The sequence below is a fragment of the Acipenser ruthenus genome, chromosome 9 (genome assembly GCF_902713425.1).
Source record: "Acipenser ruthenus chromosome 9, fAciRut3.2 maternal haplotype, whole genome shotgun sequence".
Lineage (NCBI taxonomy): Eukaryota > Metazoa > Chordata > Actinopteri > Acipenseriformes > Acipenseridae > Acipenser > Acipenser ruthenus.
The window spans coordinates 56,636,482-56,653,231 of NC_081197.1; the positions used below are offsets into that span (position 1 = coordinate 56,636,482).

Consider the following 16,750-nt stretch of genomic DNA (forward strand, 5'->3'; position numbering starts at 1 on the left):
TGTATATCATGCATTTTTTGTTTTGTGTTTACTATACGACAGGATCTTGCCTAAACATCTCTACATGACACACAAATGATTTTAATGAGCAAACCATTCCACATGTGTAGTGGCACACAAATGGTGCAGAGTGGCAAACCCCTCTCTTTGAGATATGCACCCGTGGTGTTTGGGGGAATAGCACTTTTCCTTTTTCCTTGTTAACGTTGTGTCACTTGAAGGGTTTCATCAATATAACCTGAATCAACTTTACATGAATGTCATTTTTTCTTTTTCTTTTTAAATCCCCTGCAATTTTCTGTTTCATCTGTTCAATCAGTGAATATCCTGGGATAACCATCACAACAAAACAATATTTATACGTTAAGGGTCTTGAGAATGTGCAGATCTGTACACCTAAAAAATGATGCATGCTTTGTGAAATATGAATAAATAAAACCCTTATCAGCTGGCTCTATTGTCACCAAGATGTTGTGCACATGAGCAACTTTCGTCTGCTAAGAAATGAAAGTTCAAGCGACCAGGAAATGTGCAGCTCAGCCTGTTCCTACAAGTTCGCCAAATGTGTGGAAACACAAAGACAAACAATGAGATCACACCAGCTTTATTATTTAATCAGTTGAGCCACCCCTCAATATTATATATTTTTTAATCCAGCCTTACAAGCCAGAACTTTTCATATGCAATACATACAAGAAAAGGAATCTAGTTAAGTAAATACATTTTTTTTTCATTTAAAAAATGTTTGGGCATTACAGGGTTAAAACCAGCTGAGCAGCACAATGATTTTAAAAAGCTACTTTAAACTTTAAATCAAAAGGTTTAAAAATGTCTTTGACCCACTGCAAACGACACCACACAAGGACACAGCTGGTTCTCCAACAGAAACACATTTCATTATCATGAGATCACACTCTTCTTCTACAATCATGATCTGTGTGTGCTTAATACCCTAAATCATGATCTGTGTGTGCTTAATACCCCTAAATCATGATCTGTGTGCGCATAATACCCTAAATCATGATCTGTGTGCGCTTAATACCCCTAAATCAGAGAGGCTAGACATTGACCCAGCTGCTCTACACTGGAATTGGACTGAGATTTATTGAGGCAGATGCTGACATCTAATTATAGGTCTGCTCCAGTATTTTCACGAGAAAGAATGCATTTCGGGGGCTGGTTTCATTAGGGTAATGCCAGCCCTACCGCTGTTCAAAGGAATGGGAAGTTCAATGATTTTTTAATAACCGCCAACACTTGTTTACCAAACACACTACAAACAATTTACTGTGCTATTCAAGTACTGTACTGAAATACATTACAACCACAAACCAATAACAATGCATGCATGTGCTTCGTGTTTGTTAACTAATGCAACCTGTATACAGTTTGGATTGGATTCCTCCCTTGCTTCGGGCACACCATTTGAGGCCAACTCTTTAAAGCACTTTCTGATGTGTTATCTGATGCAGGTTTCTAAACTGAGCGCCGGATTCCTAAAGGGGTCAAATGTCCTATTATCTGTCCGGAACCATCACCAATTTGAAAAGGAAGAGCACTGTTATGTTATTTATATAGATGGGCCATGGAAAACATCCAGAGAGGGCTGTGGTCTTTAGCAAGCATGTGCAATCCGGTAGGGAATGTCGGGATCAATGTCCCAGGATTCCTATCTACCCCCCCACCCCCGTCCCGTCCCGTCCCCCTCCCCGTCCGTGCCTACTATACAGGGTCAAAGGATACAGCAGGAGGAAGTTCACGAAAAGAGCAGCCTATTGAGAATGAGGATTCTTGGAAGATGTTAAAAAAAACACAAAAAAACACAAACAAACAGGGATTAGTTTCAAGCAGACAATGTATTTGCGTCCGTTGCTCAGTTTTGAAACACAGACGACATTGATCATCTACTTTAGATCTAACTGAACATCCAAGCGTTGATAGTGGTTTACTGCTCACTGTCTGAATCTCTGCATTCTTCATTCAAGCATTCCCTCAGTTTACTCTAAACTAAGCTAATACATATTTGCATTATTTATTTCCTTTTTTTTTTTTTTTTTTACTTATTTACATTATTTAAATCTAGGTTTATTTAATAGGGTATCTTGCAAGAAGGAAACGAAACTAAAATACATATTTGATAACAGTGTGGATACTAATACCAGCAGCCTTAGTCCAGTGAACAAGTCCATTATTTTAAATGAGTAGGGAAGTATTAATTTGTGGTACAATCACATGGATAAGGGCTCCCTCACAGTACTCAGGCTCTTGACTGTTCACTCCTGCCCTTGGTTTGCTGGCCTTGCTCGTCGTGGATGGCGGCTGGGCCCCTTTGGAAAAGCAGCGGCCCTTAGGCACTTGACAACATGGTGGACGTGAAGATTTGCTGCAGGATTTGTGGGATCTGTTTGGTATCCATTGCGACAAAAGATCGCCCCGCCGGTAGTGTCCTCTGAAGCCTGGGGGTGGAAAAGGACATTAACATTGCAAATGATGTAGCCAGCGGCTGGTTGAAAAAAAAAAACAAAAAAACCTTTAAGCCCTTTTAAGGGAAGTTTTTACTTTTGAATAGCCTGTACAATGCATGTCATTCATGGGGCCGTGATTGTGTGACGGTGGCCCTTGGGAAAACAGCAGGGCCTGAAAGCAGGGTGTCACTGAGACCCTTTCAGACACACAATGGCTTTGTCTCTATAGGACTGAATTCATTATTGTCAATGGCTCCACTACGTGAAAGAACCATGGTGTCCATGACAAAGCAGGAGTGGATAGAACATCAGACTGCTCAACATACAACCTGTGAAACAACACGGATCATTTCATTTCTTTTTCTTTAGTCATTTTCATGCATATTTAGCAGTGTCAACAGGCACTTGTACTGATAACGGGGTTATATTCCAGATCTTTCCTGTATCCAGAATAATCATTCTGTTCATCTACAACTCCAACAAAGATGAATTTCTTACCTGACGGCCTGATCTCCCAGGGAGCCGATGAATACAGCGAAGGCGTTCACTTGTGGGTTGCAGGTCAGCGCCTGTGCGAAGCGGTCAGGGCTGATGCCGTACCTCTCCAGGTTGGCATCACTCAGAACTATAACAAAGTACTCATCCGCCTCCTCTCTGGCAATCTCCTTCACTGCATGCTCGGTGCTTTCCAGGGTGTAGTCCCCACTCATGCAGAACTGAGAGTGGGCATGCATTGTCTAATGACAAACAGAAACAGACAATCAAACCATCCATCCATCTGGTATTCGGACATATTCAGTGCTCATTATAAATCAGGATATTGTTAAGCCCAGTTGACAGTGTATGTTGTTTTGGCGAATCCATCCCCGAGAGCCATGGAAAAGATAACTTGTCAGACAGACCTGTCAATCATCAGTTATCTTGCTCTTGTGACCAAGACGTAACATCTTCAGTATCCCAAATGAGAATATGATCATTTCCAAAGCCATCTGCAGTTTTTCCATGCTCTCCCCATGTATACTTTGCATTTACCACTGACATGTTTTTTAATGCACTAAGTTGTACCATACCCCTCTGGGCTGTACAGTGCTTATCTATGCTTTATCATGCTTGCGCCATGCTTTATTACACTTTGCTATGCTCATACTATGGGAAACTTTTATAAGGGTGATTCCAAAATAAAAGTATTGTAAAAGAAGAGCTGTTTAACCCAAACAAAGTGTGGATGGAACTCTGTTTGTTTGGTGGAGCATTTGTTGTGGCTGACTAAACAACCACATGCTTACATTCCCTGTGCTGTGTATCAGATCAGTCCAGCCTCCGCCCCAGGCTCTGAACCCCACAGCTGGCTAATCCAGAGCTTTTTAGCTATGGGATATACCTTGAGAACCTTTAATCTCTCTTTGTTGTTCTTCGGAATCTTGTCACATCTGACCAGCTCAATGTCGAAGCCATCGCCCGAGTGTCCCACAATATCGTACTGTAAAAAAAAAAAAAAAAAAAAAGCCGAGACCTGTCACAGAATGATCATGCATTTCTCTTTCGATCAGATTCAACGATTCCAGTTCCAGTGTTGCGGTACCTGCACCTGACAGAACGCTGCACCCAAGCAAGCTTGATTGAGATGCTGAGTCACAGTACAGTAAAATACCTTTTCCAAGGGAGCTGCAACAACAGGCTATATTCAAAGGTACAAAAACTGTTTCTAAAAAACTGGCTTTGGCTGCCTGAAGCAGTGCTTGTCCTCTGGCAGCTGGTTACCACAGACTCAGCATGGCGAGCTGCACAGTAGCAGTACTTCCACAGGTGAAGCAATGGCATGGTGTCACTGAGGTTTGCAAATAGATAATGTGCATTGCCATAACACAAAAAGGAGGAGGAAGACCAAAGAAACTGTTTGAGACAACGCAAGAAGAGGGTTGTACTCTTCCTGTTCACGCAGCGATCCTACAGTACCTGTGACCAATTGGGAAAGTGGCTGGGGATCACACAGTCACGTACAGTATGTCAGAAAGCCTGGCGCTAGTAAACTTGAACACTTCATGCTGATACATTTTAATTCGTTTCGTGCTGCTATTACATTTTGAACCAAAACTGTACACAAACCATAACCCTAGCATGATGTCTTCATGCAAGAAGATACCTGTTTTATTTCAATGCTCTGTACATCACCATCCAGCTCACTGCGTGGTCTACTGATCACACTGATACAGTACGGAATTGGCCTTGTTAGAGAATGTCAGTGATACTATGTGTTGAAAAACAGCATGACTCACATCTGGGTATGACTTAGTGCCACAGGTGGAACACTGTGCTCTGAATTCCTTCAGGATCCAAAGATAAACCAGAACGAACACAGACAGTGTCTGATAAGACTCAAGAGCACTGATAGCCACTGTCTACTGCAGCCGGCTTCCAGACTGTGAGGCCTGCATTATCACTAACAGCCAGACATTTACAGCTACTGGATACATAGCTGTATTATTATTACTGATTCAGCTACATAGCAAATACCTTGTCAGTCATTACAAACCTGCAATACGAAGTGAGCTTAAAGAAGTCATTGGCTGAGCTAGGCTCCAATCCTTGCTCACTGTGTCCTTTACTGCAACCACCATGCCAAGCTGCTGTTTACAGAAGCATTATGGGAACCTGTACAGTGACAAACTCTGTCTGGATTGGTGTGTGAGCTGCTAGTTGAAGGTTGTTGTTTTTTAATGTAAGTTTGGCCGTCATGCATGTAGCAGAGAGATCCATGTACAGGTATGTTTTCTGAGTGTTTGGTGGCTACCTCTAATCAAGTTGAGAGTGTATTTCTCTCACACTCTTTGCTTAGTTGTCATACAAAGAATTCAAGAAAAAGCACACTCTCGGCATGATTAGAGGTAGCCACCAAACCCTTATAAACATTATTATAAGTAATTAAATCGAAATATTAATTCTGATAATGACATACCTAATCTGTTTACACAGACTATGTTGTGGTTTAAACATTTAGAATTCTTTGTCACTGACATTCTGAGTGCGAGATCTACACTCTCAGTGAAATCATAAGTGTAGTGGCTGCTGATAGGTTCCACTGGGGATGTGACTTATAATATATATTACAGACACACTGGCACAGCATTTACCATCTCTATACAGCAAGAGCCTAACAGTCACATGACCGCAATAGGACAACCATATTAAGGCATACATCAGTGTTGAGGGTTTGACAGTAGCATCAGTAATTTTTAATTTGTTAATGAAGCCAATATCTCATAGCATTTGCATTATAGTCCGGAAACCAGAAAGTTACATGCCAACAATATGACAGCCGTAACAGGTAAAGTGAAGGGTATTGTTAAATGTTGCTGCAGAAATTTTTATAACAGTTGCCATCTGAAATGGTTTATGATATGTGAGCAGAAGAAACAGCAGCAGATTTAATAAACATATAAGGGGATCTTGTAAGTTCTGTTAAACTAAGAAGGTCAACTGGCTTCCTAATGCTCTCCCCCGTTCAATTCTTCCACCATGCTGTCAAACACACAGCTGTCTGAAAGGAGGATCATTGCTTGGATGAAAAGCCTTTGCAAGGCTCACAGTAGAAGCTCGTGTTCTGCTCCATGTAGATGAATGAATCTGACTCAGTCTCTTAGTCACCACAAGCAGTACTCATGACAACACTCCAAAACACACTGCCATCACTCCCATAGCTTCCTTAGAGAACATGACCACAGGCTTTAGATCCTCCAAACTGTTTGGGTGGAAGCTTTAATAGCAAAGTGTTGTTGCCTTATTTAGTTACCACAAGAAGGAAGGATTGATGTAATAAAACATATTGTATAACAATGCAGCTGATATTGTCCAAAAACCCAACCATTCAGCAGAATGTCTTCAATAATACTTAGCAGCTGGTGCTATTGTTGCATTTTCAGTTCCCTTAAAGAAACATTTACAATTATTCATTGGAATGATTGTCAGTTCCCTGTTTTCTTTGCGGTTGAAAAGAAAATCAATAGAATAAATAAAAGAGTAAAAAGGGTTTTGCACACCGAAGTAGAAGAGGTGCAAGCTCACAAGGCTGAAGCCATGAATCAATATAGAGAAGGAGAGAACCGCACACTCAACTGCGCTCCAAAATACCTTTCATTCATAAAAAACTTGTCACCAGCGTTTCGACACAGAAGGGCCTGCATCATATTATTGTCCCACTAGATGAACAGAATGATTAAACTAATCTAATTGAATAGCAACAATTATAACAATCTCTACCTAGTTTATTTTCCCCTACACCAAAATAAATGCTGTGAAAACTTAGTGGTATTACTTAACATTTAAAAAGTTATTCAAATGTCTTGAAACAGCAGACAAATTGGGATAAAACTGTTTTACAAATGTAAGGAGTGGGAGTACATTTTATTTAGCTTCTTACTGTATCAACACAGCACAACAGTGGTTGGAGACTGTATGTACAAGCTCCACCAGTGTCTCATTCCAATGCATGAGATAAAACCTTGGCGAAACTAAGTCTAGTAGACAAACATTTCAGCTAGTGCCTTTATCAGTGAATTAATCTAATATATGCTAACTTATATACTGGAAACATACAATCCATCAACCATTTCTGTAAATTTATATACTTAGAATTGTCACGGATTTCAAGGAAAAAACACTCAGTGCCAAGAATTAAGAAAATGTTTCCTTTGTGGCATTTCTCCTCAGACAGCTCTATTATTTACTAGTTGCTAACAACAAGGCCCAGTAAATGATACTTCCCCAGGCTGGTGAGTAACAGACCCTGGCTAAATCTTCTGAATGAATGAGACTTCTTTTCCGTTGCTATAGAGGGGGGAGGGGGAGGGCTGTGGCTGGTGTAAGGCATGATTATCCAGACAGTACAGTACAGAGGTGGTCACCTTGAACTTGTGCTCATAGCTCTCCAGAGCCTCCATCACCATGCAGACTGCTTCCATGGAACGCTCCAGTCTGCTGTCCAGCCCATTAAAGCGGTACATGCTGCCCGAGACATCTGCCAACAACCGCAAGCGCTTCGGCTTCTGCTGCGGAGTTCCCAGCTGAAAGAGCAAAAACACACCAAGAGCTTGATGCAAACACCAGCCATTCCAGCCATATTTATCACATCATTTCATATTAAGAGCTTGATGCAAACGCCAGGTCATTCCAGCCATATGTATCACATCATTTCATATTAAGAGCTTGATGCAAACACCAGGTCATTCCAGCCATATTTATCACATCATTTCATATTAAGAGCTTGATGCAAACACCAGGTCATTCCAGCCATATTTATCACATCATTTCATATTAAGAGCTTCTGACCAAAATTCAAAGCATTGTCACAGGGGCTTGTGTGAGGAGGCAGTGACCTGGTATGCTTTGCACTGGAGTGTTTGACTGGTAAAGCACTCAGGGTGGGCCATAGCAGCTCTAATCACACTGTACGGTGTTTCAGGAAACCCACACTGGGCAAGGAGGACCAAAAGGGGGGGGGGTGACGCCACACATTTTAAAAAGTAAATTACATAATTCATCAAAACCTGTTTTCTGCAAAAAATTTGGTTGTAATAAATCAAATGCAAGCTGCATGAGGGCTTTTGTGGAAATTTGTGGAATTTCCTAGAAAAGAGATCCAGCCCGAATTTTACTTTTGTTCATCAACTTCTGTGCAGATTTGGCACCCCCAAACTATAAAACCATATCTGAAAGAACAATAACAATGCAACAACCTTTCCTGTGCCAAAGCATTTCTTTTGAATATACAGAGGCTTCCGAATACTCTACAAGGCAAACATTCCGGGCCCTCCCTTCTGCTGTCTGCACTATTAATCAAAGCACAGCTAATGGAAAAAGCAGGGCATTAAGAGAATGGGTTGAGCTGCTGTGATTCAGCTAATAACACAGAAAGCTCTAAAACAGCTGGCCCCCTTTTCTGATAGAACGGGGTGAGCTTGTTCAACTCAAGGTTACAACAACAATCCCTCCTTAAATAACCCTTTCCTCATCCTCGCTGACCTACCCACATCACTAATTAACAAGTAACAGTGCTTGACAGCCTGGCAATTAACTCTCAAGTGATACTTCTCTATGAAAGCAGACCTGTTCTGAGAGCTTTGCTGCTGTTCTGCAGTGGTTCTTATTGTTGTTGTAGATATGGGGTGGAAAGGGTTACCCAAAGTTATAAAAGCTACACCATGCAAGCTCACTTTTACTTCTAGCGCTTCAAGATATACTGCCAAAATGCTGCATGCTAACCTATCCCCTAAAGACTCCTGCCTGGAACCTGTATGTTATAGTAATACATTATCTATACAGAACTGGCCCACATGCTGCATTGGTCTTCCTGGTGAAGTTTTTTTATGCCTTAAAGTTAATCTTCACAGTTTGTAGCTGAAAATCAACATTAATCTCACTGCCATCTGTTTAGTTAATGGACAGACGATTCATTTTTCTGCAGATCTGTATTTCTGAGTTCATTAATGACAAAAACTGTCTTGTTAGTTTAATGGAAGCCACAGCCTCTGACTTGTAAAAGGTTACTTTTTCTTTCTGATATACATATTTAGGAATGGTAGTTCATTTAAACACGATTTCCCATTTCAATTTGATCTGCTCCATGACCGCTGTCAATAACGCAATGCTGCTCAGAGTTTACCACTGAGCACATTGTCTGCTTTCTGTCAAAACCTACCAGTTGGTTGCTTTTAGCACAGGAGATACTGGATGTCAGGCTGTATACTTAACATTGTGAATAGAAGCTGTCAAAGTATTGTACTTCTACTCTATTTGGAGAATTAAAAGCACCCTATAGAATTTAATATTAATTAAAAAAAAAAAACTTGATCAATGTGTCTGTTTTCTGTCAAACCTAACAATATACAGTACTGTGCAAAAGTTTTAGGCAGGTGTGAAAAAATGCTGTAAAGGAAGAATGCTTTCAAAAATAGACATGTTAATAGATTATATTTATCAATTAACTAAATGCAAAGTGAGTGAACAGAAGAGAAATCTAAATCAAATCCATATTTGGTGTGACCACCCTTTGCCTTCAAAACAGCATCAATTCTTCTAGGTACACTTGCACAAAGTCAGGGATTTTGTAGGCATATAGTCAGGTGTATGATTAAACAATTATACCAAACAGGTGCTAATGATCATCAATTCAATATGTAGGTTGAAACACAATCATTAACTGAAACAGAAACAGCTGTGTAGGAGGAATAAAACTGGGTGAGGAACAGCCAAACTCAGCTAACAAGGTGAGGTTGCTGAAGACAGTTTACTGTCAAAAGTCATACACCATGGCAAGACTGAGCACAGCAACAAGACACAAGGTAGTTATACTGCATCAGCAAGGTTTCTCCCAGGCAGAAATTTCAAGGAAGACAGGGGTTTCCAGATGTGCTGTCCAAGCTCTTTTGAAGAAGCACAAAGAAAACGGGCAACGTTGAGGACCGTAGACGCAGTGGTCGGCCAAGGAAACTTACTGCAGCAGATGACAGACACATCATGCTTAGTTCCCTTCGCAATCGGAAGATGTCCAGCAGTGCCATCAGCTCACAATTGGCAGAAAACAGTGGGACCCTGGTACACCCATCTACTGTCCGGAGAAGTCTGGTCAGAAGTGGCCTTCATGGAAGACTAGCGGCCAAAAAGCCATACCTCCGACGTGGAAACAAGGCCAAGCGACTCAACTATGCACGAAAACACAGGAACTGGGGTGCAGAAAAATGGCAGCAGGTGCTCTGGACTGATGAGTCAAAATTTGAAATATTTGGCATAGCAGAAGGCAGTTTGTTCACCGAAGGGCTGGAGAGCGGTACACGAATGAGTGTCTGCAGGCAACAGTGAAGCATGGTGGAGGTTCCTTGCAAGTTTGGGGCTGCATTTCTGCAAATGGAGTTGGGGATTTGGTCAGAATTAATGGTCTCCTCAATGCTGAGAAGTACAGGCAGATACTTATCCATCATGCAATACCATCAGGGAGGCATCTGATTGGCCCCAAATTTATTCTGCAGCATGACAACGACCCCAAACATACAGCGAAAGCCATTAAGAACTATCTTCAGCGTAAAGAAGAACAAGGAGTCCTGGAAGTGATGGTATGGCCCCCACAGAGCCCTGATCTCAACATCATCGAGTCTGTCTGGGATTACATGAAGAGAGAGAAGCAACTGAGGCTGCCTAAATCCACAGAACTGTGGTTAGTTCTCCAAGATGTTTGGGCCAACCTACCTGCCGATTTCCTTCAAAAACTGTGTGCAAGTGTACCTAGAAGAATTGATGCTGTTTTGAAGGCAAAGGGTGGTCACACCAAATATGGATTTGATTTAGATTTTTCTTCTGTTCACTCACTTTGCATTTTGTTAATTGATAAATATAAACTATTAACATGTCTATTTTTGAAAGCATTCTTACTTTATAGCATTTTTTCACACCTGCCTAAAACTTTTGCACAGTACTGTATATATTGCTGAACACTGAAATTCTATCAGCTCATTATCAAGCCAAATAAATCATTAGGCAGAGACACACTCAGAGCTCTTTAACTCAGTAGATATACATATAAACCATTGAGGCCTTACAAATCTATTTCTTGGCACACAGGAATTGTTTATATCAAATCTGAACTATTTTACATGCACAGTTATGGGTCCTGCCATGTTTTAAGTAAATGTAATTCTAGCTTATAAATGTAAATCAATCAGGCAGGTTTACTTCACTCTTATTATAAACAGAACCAGCATGTTGCCTAATCCTACCATTGCCGGGGTGCATCAAGCAGCATGCTTGTGAACTCACCTCTGGCTCCAGTTCTCCTCTGCGTTTGTAGATGGCTTTTTCTCCTGTCAGTCCATCAATGATTTTGGCATCGTCCAATTCCCCAAGGGCCTGGTTCTTCAGCCACTGCCTCTCTTTGCCTTTAGCCTGGAATCACAAACATAAACAATGCATGACTTCATCCCTCCACTGTTACCTCCATGTAACAACAGGCTGCTACACACCTCAGGGGAAATACTGGGGAATTATATTGGCTGTACCTTTCACTGCCTTCTCTTCAACGAGATTTATGAGCATACAAGTTGGCTGCAGCCCAATCACAGTTGAAAGAACATTGGGTACGTATGTTGGAATCCCTATGCCAGCACCTGACAGGCAATGTACCTCCTGCTCCAAGACTCTCACTACAGTGCTGTGTCTGTGCTCTCAGCCTCTTCGGCTGGGTTTCACCTGACAGGCAATGTACCAGTGAAGAGAGACTGCTCCTGCTCCAAGACTCTCACTACAGTGCTGTGTCTGTGCTCTCAACCTCTTCGGCTGGGTTTCACCTGACAGGCAATGTACCAGTGAAGAGAGACTGCTCCTGCTTCAACACTCTCACTACAGTGCTGTGTCTGTGCTCTCAGCCTCTTCGGCTGGGTTTCACCTGACAGGCAATGTACCAGTGAAGAGAGACTGCTCCTGCTCCAAGACTCTCACTACAGTGCTGTGTCTGTGCTCTCAACCTCTTCGGCTGGGTTTCACCTGACAGGCAATGTACCAGTGAAGAGAGACTGCTCCTGCTTCAACACTCTCACTACAGTGCTGTGTCTGTGCTCTCAGCCTCTTCGGCTGGGTTTCACCTGACAGGCAATGTACCAGTGAAGAGGGACTGCTCCTGCTCCAAGACTCTCACTACAGTGTTGTGTCTGTGCTCTCAGCCTCTTCGGCTGGGTTTGATGTGTAAATATAAATTACAGCACATGCATGGCATATCTTTATAGACATATGACATTTTCATTTGAGTAGGTTTTCAACAGAGAAAGAACTTCCAGAACCCATCTGATAAACATTTCCACTACACAATCACACAAAACAAAATGCAGAGAAATAATACAGTAACACTTGTCCTTTGGAGGGATGCTAATGACTGTTAATATCGAAACCCCAGAACAATATGGATAGCAGGCTGAAACATTGTAGGGTTTAGCTTTAAAATTGCTCTAGACCGCATATGTTTTTAGTACGTATTAATATAAATAAATAGAGTATACACTCTGAATGTTCATAGAGTACTGTAGTTATTTCGTGGACGAGGACAGCCAAGTGAATGAAATAACCACAAAACTCTATTCTGTTTATATAATGAGTATAATTATGGAAAATAAAGTATGTTTGACCTATATTAACAGCTGAATCTGCATCCAGCAACACAGTGTAATTTGGAACAGTGCGATTCACTCGGTCATTCTGTTGTTGGATTTGAATGAATTAAAAGCCAGATATTTCAACACTTGTTGTAGAAATGTTTTTATACTGTAAGTGATGCAAGTGGGGTTGGCCGGTTCCTTCATTACTGCGATTGATGTTTATAATTAGCAACCAATACTGATGTCTTTAACAACCTGCAAGCCCTTTCACAATGGGCTCTGACAGCTGCTTTGCAGCTGGAACACTTGCTATATCACAAGGGGAGGCTTGGTTCAGCTAGTTTCAGAGAGAGAGCGACAAGGTGAGCAATACGAACAGCTCCTTCGGGTAGTAAATGTGATGCTGCATTCCTGCTGGCACGGTTACATGATTTACCTGAACCAAAGTAATGAAAAGAGCAGAAAAGGTCCCCATTGGACATTTCAATGAAAGCAAGTTAATAACCAGAGTTTTACATCTTTTTTTTGCCACGCATTTTTTAAAAGCCAGGGATCAAACGTTGACGGTTTTAAAAACAGTCCATTACTCAAGTCCGGGCAACAACAACGCATAGAGCTACTCTTTGATATGCCGTCAGCATGTAGGCAAAGCAAAGGCTTGGAAACACTGACAGCAAACGAAATCTGTGCAACACTTTACAAACCACAATGACCCACAGAAAAATTTTGTTTGTCTGTGTTTACGTTTTTACAGTCACAATAAAAAAGGTTTTTTTTTCTGTAACATGTATTTTGTCTGTACTGCCATGTACCAGCATATAATCTTTTTTTATGTTTAAAAAAAAAAAAGATCACATTCAGTCTGATTCAACATCACATACTGGTAGTATTTTGAAATGGACACAGGCGTGTCAAAGAAAAGAAAAAAAATAGATATTGTATAAATAATGAGATGCAATATTTTGGATTCTTATCTTTGTAATTTCCAAGCTGTTTGTTTTTTTGGAGCCTGACCTCTCTACCCCTTCATCATCACTTCATATGGTGAACTCTCTTTGTTCTACTATGGGGAAGCTCATTGTCAAGAACACCATGCCAGTGAAGATGTTGTGGTCCGGTCCCTGGACACCTTTCCACACTTACAGCTAAAGGGGGAGGGGACACAAAGAGGACTGGTGCTCCAGGGTTACACAACACAGGTCTCCATGGCTGTGCGCACATTAACTAAAGAAACTGAAATTCCTTTCAAAAGAATGTCTTTAATATGACATCACACCAGCCCTGCATGGCATTCAATCAAGCCGACAATGCTGTACTGCAGGCATCGCCGTTAAGAAATTCATGGTGTTTCAGTGCCACATATGCAACAAGGGACAGCACTTTATTTCATTACAGTAATATATTTAAACAGTACAAAATAAATGTTTTAAATGGAAGGATCAGTGTCTCAGGTTCAGTGATTTGAAATGCTTCTTTCATACTATTTGCTAAGCTTCTGAGGGGATCTTCTCTTTATTTCTTTCCAAATCCAAATAATCCTTTTAATGACAAGGTGTCCTTGGTACCTGGGAGGTGCAAATATTCATGAATAGATTGGAAAAATAAATATGTACAGAGAGAGAGCATCAGACAGACAAGCGGAAAACATTATGATAGCCAGGGGGCATTTGTGTACATTTAAAACACACTCTGTAATCTGAAAAGTATATATTTACACTTCAAAACTGGCATTCACAGTTACTTTTTCCTTTATTACAGGTTGAAAATATGTTTTATGGTCTTATTTACAACAAAGCTGTGCATAACAGACATGCAATATCTTGTTATTTCACCAATTTGACATTTTCTGTTGCCTGACTTGCACAAAGCCCAAATAGAAGCCCAAATTAACACCTTCTTACTTGTTCTGAGTTTAATGCTTGTTTCTCTTTTTTACTAGGCAGATTTCTAGTTCCTTTCAAAATGCAAGACAGGGACTAGAAGCCTACTGTATAAAAATACCAAAAAGGCCCCTTCAGAACAGCGCTTCTACAGCAGGTGAAAGCGCAGGAATGATTATCCAGAAAAGTGACACTCCAACTACAGATAATAATGATATTCAATATTTCAGCAGCAACACAAAAGTAATGTATTTTTTCTTACAAACCTCAGCCCATGATAAGAATATCAGCCTGCAGTATACATTCTCCATGTCAATGTTAAAAGCTGAATCTCCACTTTGCTTCCTGAGCTCAAATACAGCTTGATAGCAGCACTTATAACCCCTAACTGAGCCTGGTTTTATTTCCATTTCATCTGTTGTATCTAGACTAGCACAGCATGTTCCTGGCTGGTGTGGCACAGGTGGCTGGGCCATGAGTGAACCACCAACTTCCCAAACAAATGGCAGACTGGTGTTGTGGTAACTACTAGTGCTGGTGCTGCATAAGCACTGCGCTGGTGTTGTGGTGACTACTGGTGCTGGTGCTGGGCAAAGACTGTGCTGGTGCTGTGGTAACCACAGTATTAATTGTAGATGCATACAAAAACACCTACACACCTGTGTTCCCTCCATCAAAATAGTGTCAAACTAAAACCAACATTTCAATACAGTAATGCTGGCATTTTGAACAGTTCCAAAAAAGTTATTCAATTAATTAAAACTTATCTTTCACATCCTAACATGAGTGACAGTTTTATCAACAGTAGCAGCTACAGCAACCTGGTTTTCCATTCAGGGGGCCAGCTGCATGCATGTGGTCTTCAATACATGCTGGTGGTCCCACACGTGCACATACATACACACACACACACACACACACACACACACACACACACACACCTCAGGGCAATCGCTACACAAAACATCGCTCAACAGCTCTCTGTGGAACACGAACACAAGGTGTCCTGCAGCTGGGCTATCCAGCTCTCAAACACCTGCTGAACCAGCCATTACTGCTGTGTGGTCTCTCTGTATCCACAGGCCTGCCATCTGAAGAGCTCTTAACACAACAGCTTCTTCAATTTAAAGAGCATGCTGTGCGAATAATAGAAACTGGCCTTTAGCACAAAGATGTGGGGAAAAAAAAGTGCTACTTGATTTGTCAGACAAAGCAGAGGAGACACACCTTGCTGTATCGAGCATTGGACCTGTAAAAGTCTACAAGACCCTGTGCAACATGGCCAGCAGCTTGTTTTTTTTTCACAAAAGGAACTTTACAATGACAGTTTCAAACAAATAAAATGTTTGTTTTAAAAAAAAAAACAAAAAAAAACCTTGACATTGGTTTAACCTAAACTTTTATAAAATGAAAATCCCTCACAATCTACTAATTGTAACAGAAACAAAAAAAACATATTCTACAAATTTAAAACGTCAACATTTACAGGTCTGTTACTGTATCTCTTGTTGTTGTTACTTTAGTAAATCAGCAAAAGTACAGAAACAACCTTTTTTTGGACCCTTAGGTGTGCAAAACAGCAACACCTTACAGAAACAAGGCAAACCCTGCCTAGTGTCTGAGCAGACACCTGGACTCTACCTAACAACTAAACTGAACAGTTATGGCATCTACAATATTATGTCAAGTACAACACATGCAAAAAAAAAGACAATGCTTCCATATTACATATCAACTTATTAAAGTAGATAAAGTAAAATCTAAAATCTATTTTAAGAATGTAAAACTAGCGTCCCCAGGGGCAAACCCTATTAAGATTTAACTGAGGTTTCCTGTTTTTTGGTAACTGATGAATTCTAATCCTTCTGTTTTCAATTAAACCCCAGACATCTCTTAGACTTGAATCCCTTTGGAAAGCCTTGCCTGTGGGATGTTGTATCAGGTGATCTCCTTTCGATCTGTTCCAAAGTAAACCGTGAAGCACCGGGGAAGGACCTGATCTCTTTCTCTTCTCACAGCTCCCCTCAGGACCCCGCACTCCGCTCTGAGTTATCTTGACAATATATGAAGGCCTTACCACTTTTCAGTTCACCTGTAACATCCTTTATAGAAAGCTTTTTCCAAGACAGGCTTTGATGTACCTACAGGGTCTAAACATTCTGATTAGTTGCTTGTGTTGCCAGATATGTTACCAAAGAGGTCAAGTCTGCCATCTGATTTAATGACAAGTCCATTCTAGTGTGTTTAACATCTAGCATCATACACCTCATGG

The 16,750-nt window shown here is 40.9% G+C and overlaps 1 protein-coding gene across 1 annotated transcript in view; it reads right to left on the reverse strand.

The window, feature by feature from the left end:
- Positions 1 to 2,028: 2,028 nt before the first annotated feature.
- Positions 2,029 to 16,750, reverse strand: part of LOC117405972 (von Willebrand factor A domain-containing protein 8-like) — a 107,527-nt gene continuing 92,805 nt past the window's right edge. The window contains exons 41-45 of the mRNA XM_034923815.2: positions 11,271 to 11,396; positions 7,367 to 7,525; positions 3,847 to 3,945; positions 2,964 to 3,202; positions 2,029 to 2,456 (exon numbers count right to left, since the gene is read on the reverse strand). Coding sequence (XP_034779706.2) covers positions 2,348 to 2,456; positions 2,964 to 3,202; positions 3,847 to 3,945; positions 7,367 to 7,525; positions 11,271 to 11,396 — 732 coding nt within the window. The 3' untranslated portion in view covers positions 2,029 to 2,347. The remainder of the gene's footprint in view (positions 2,457 to 2,963; positions 3,203 to 3,846; positions 3,946 to 7,366; positions 7,526 to 11,270; positions 11,397 to 16,750) is intronic.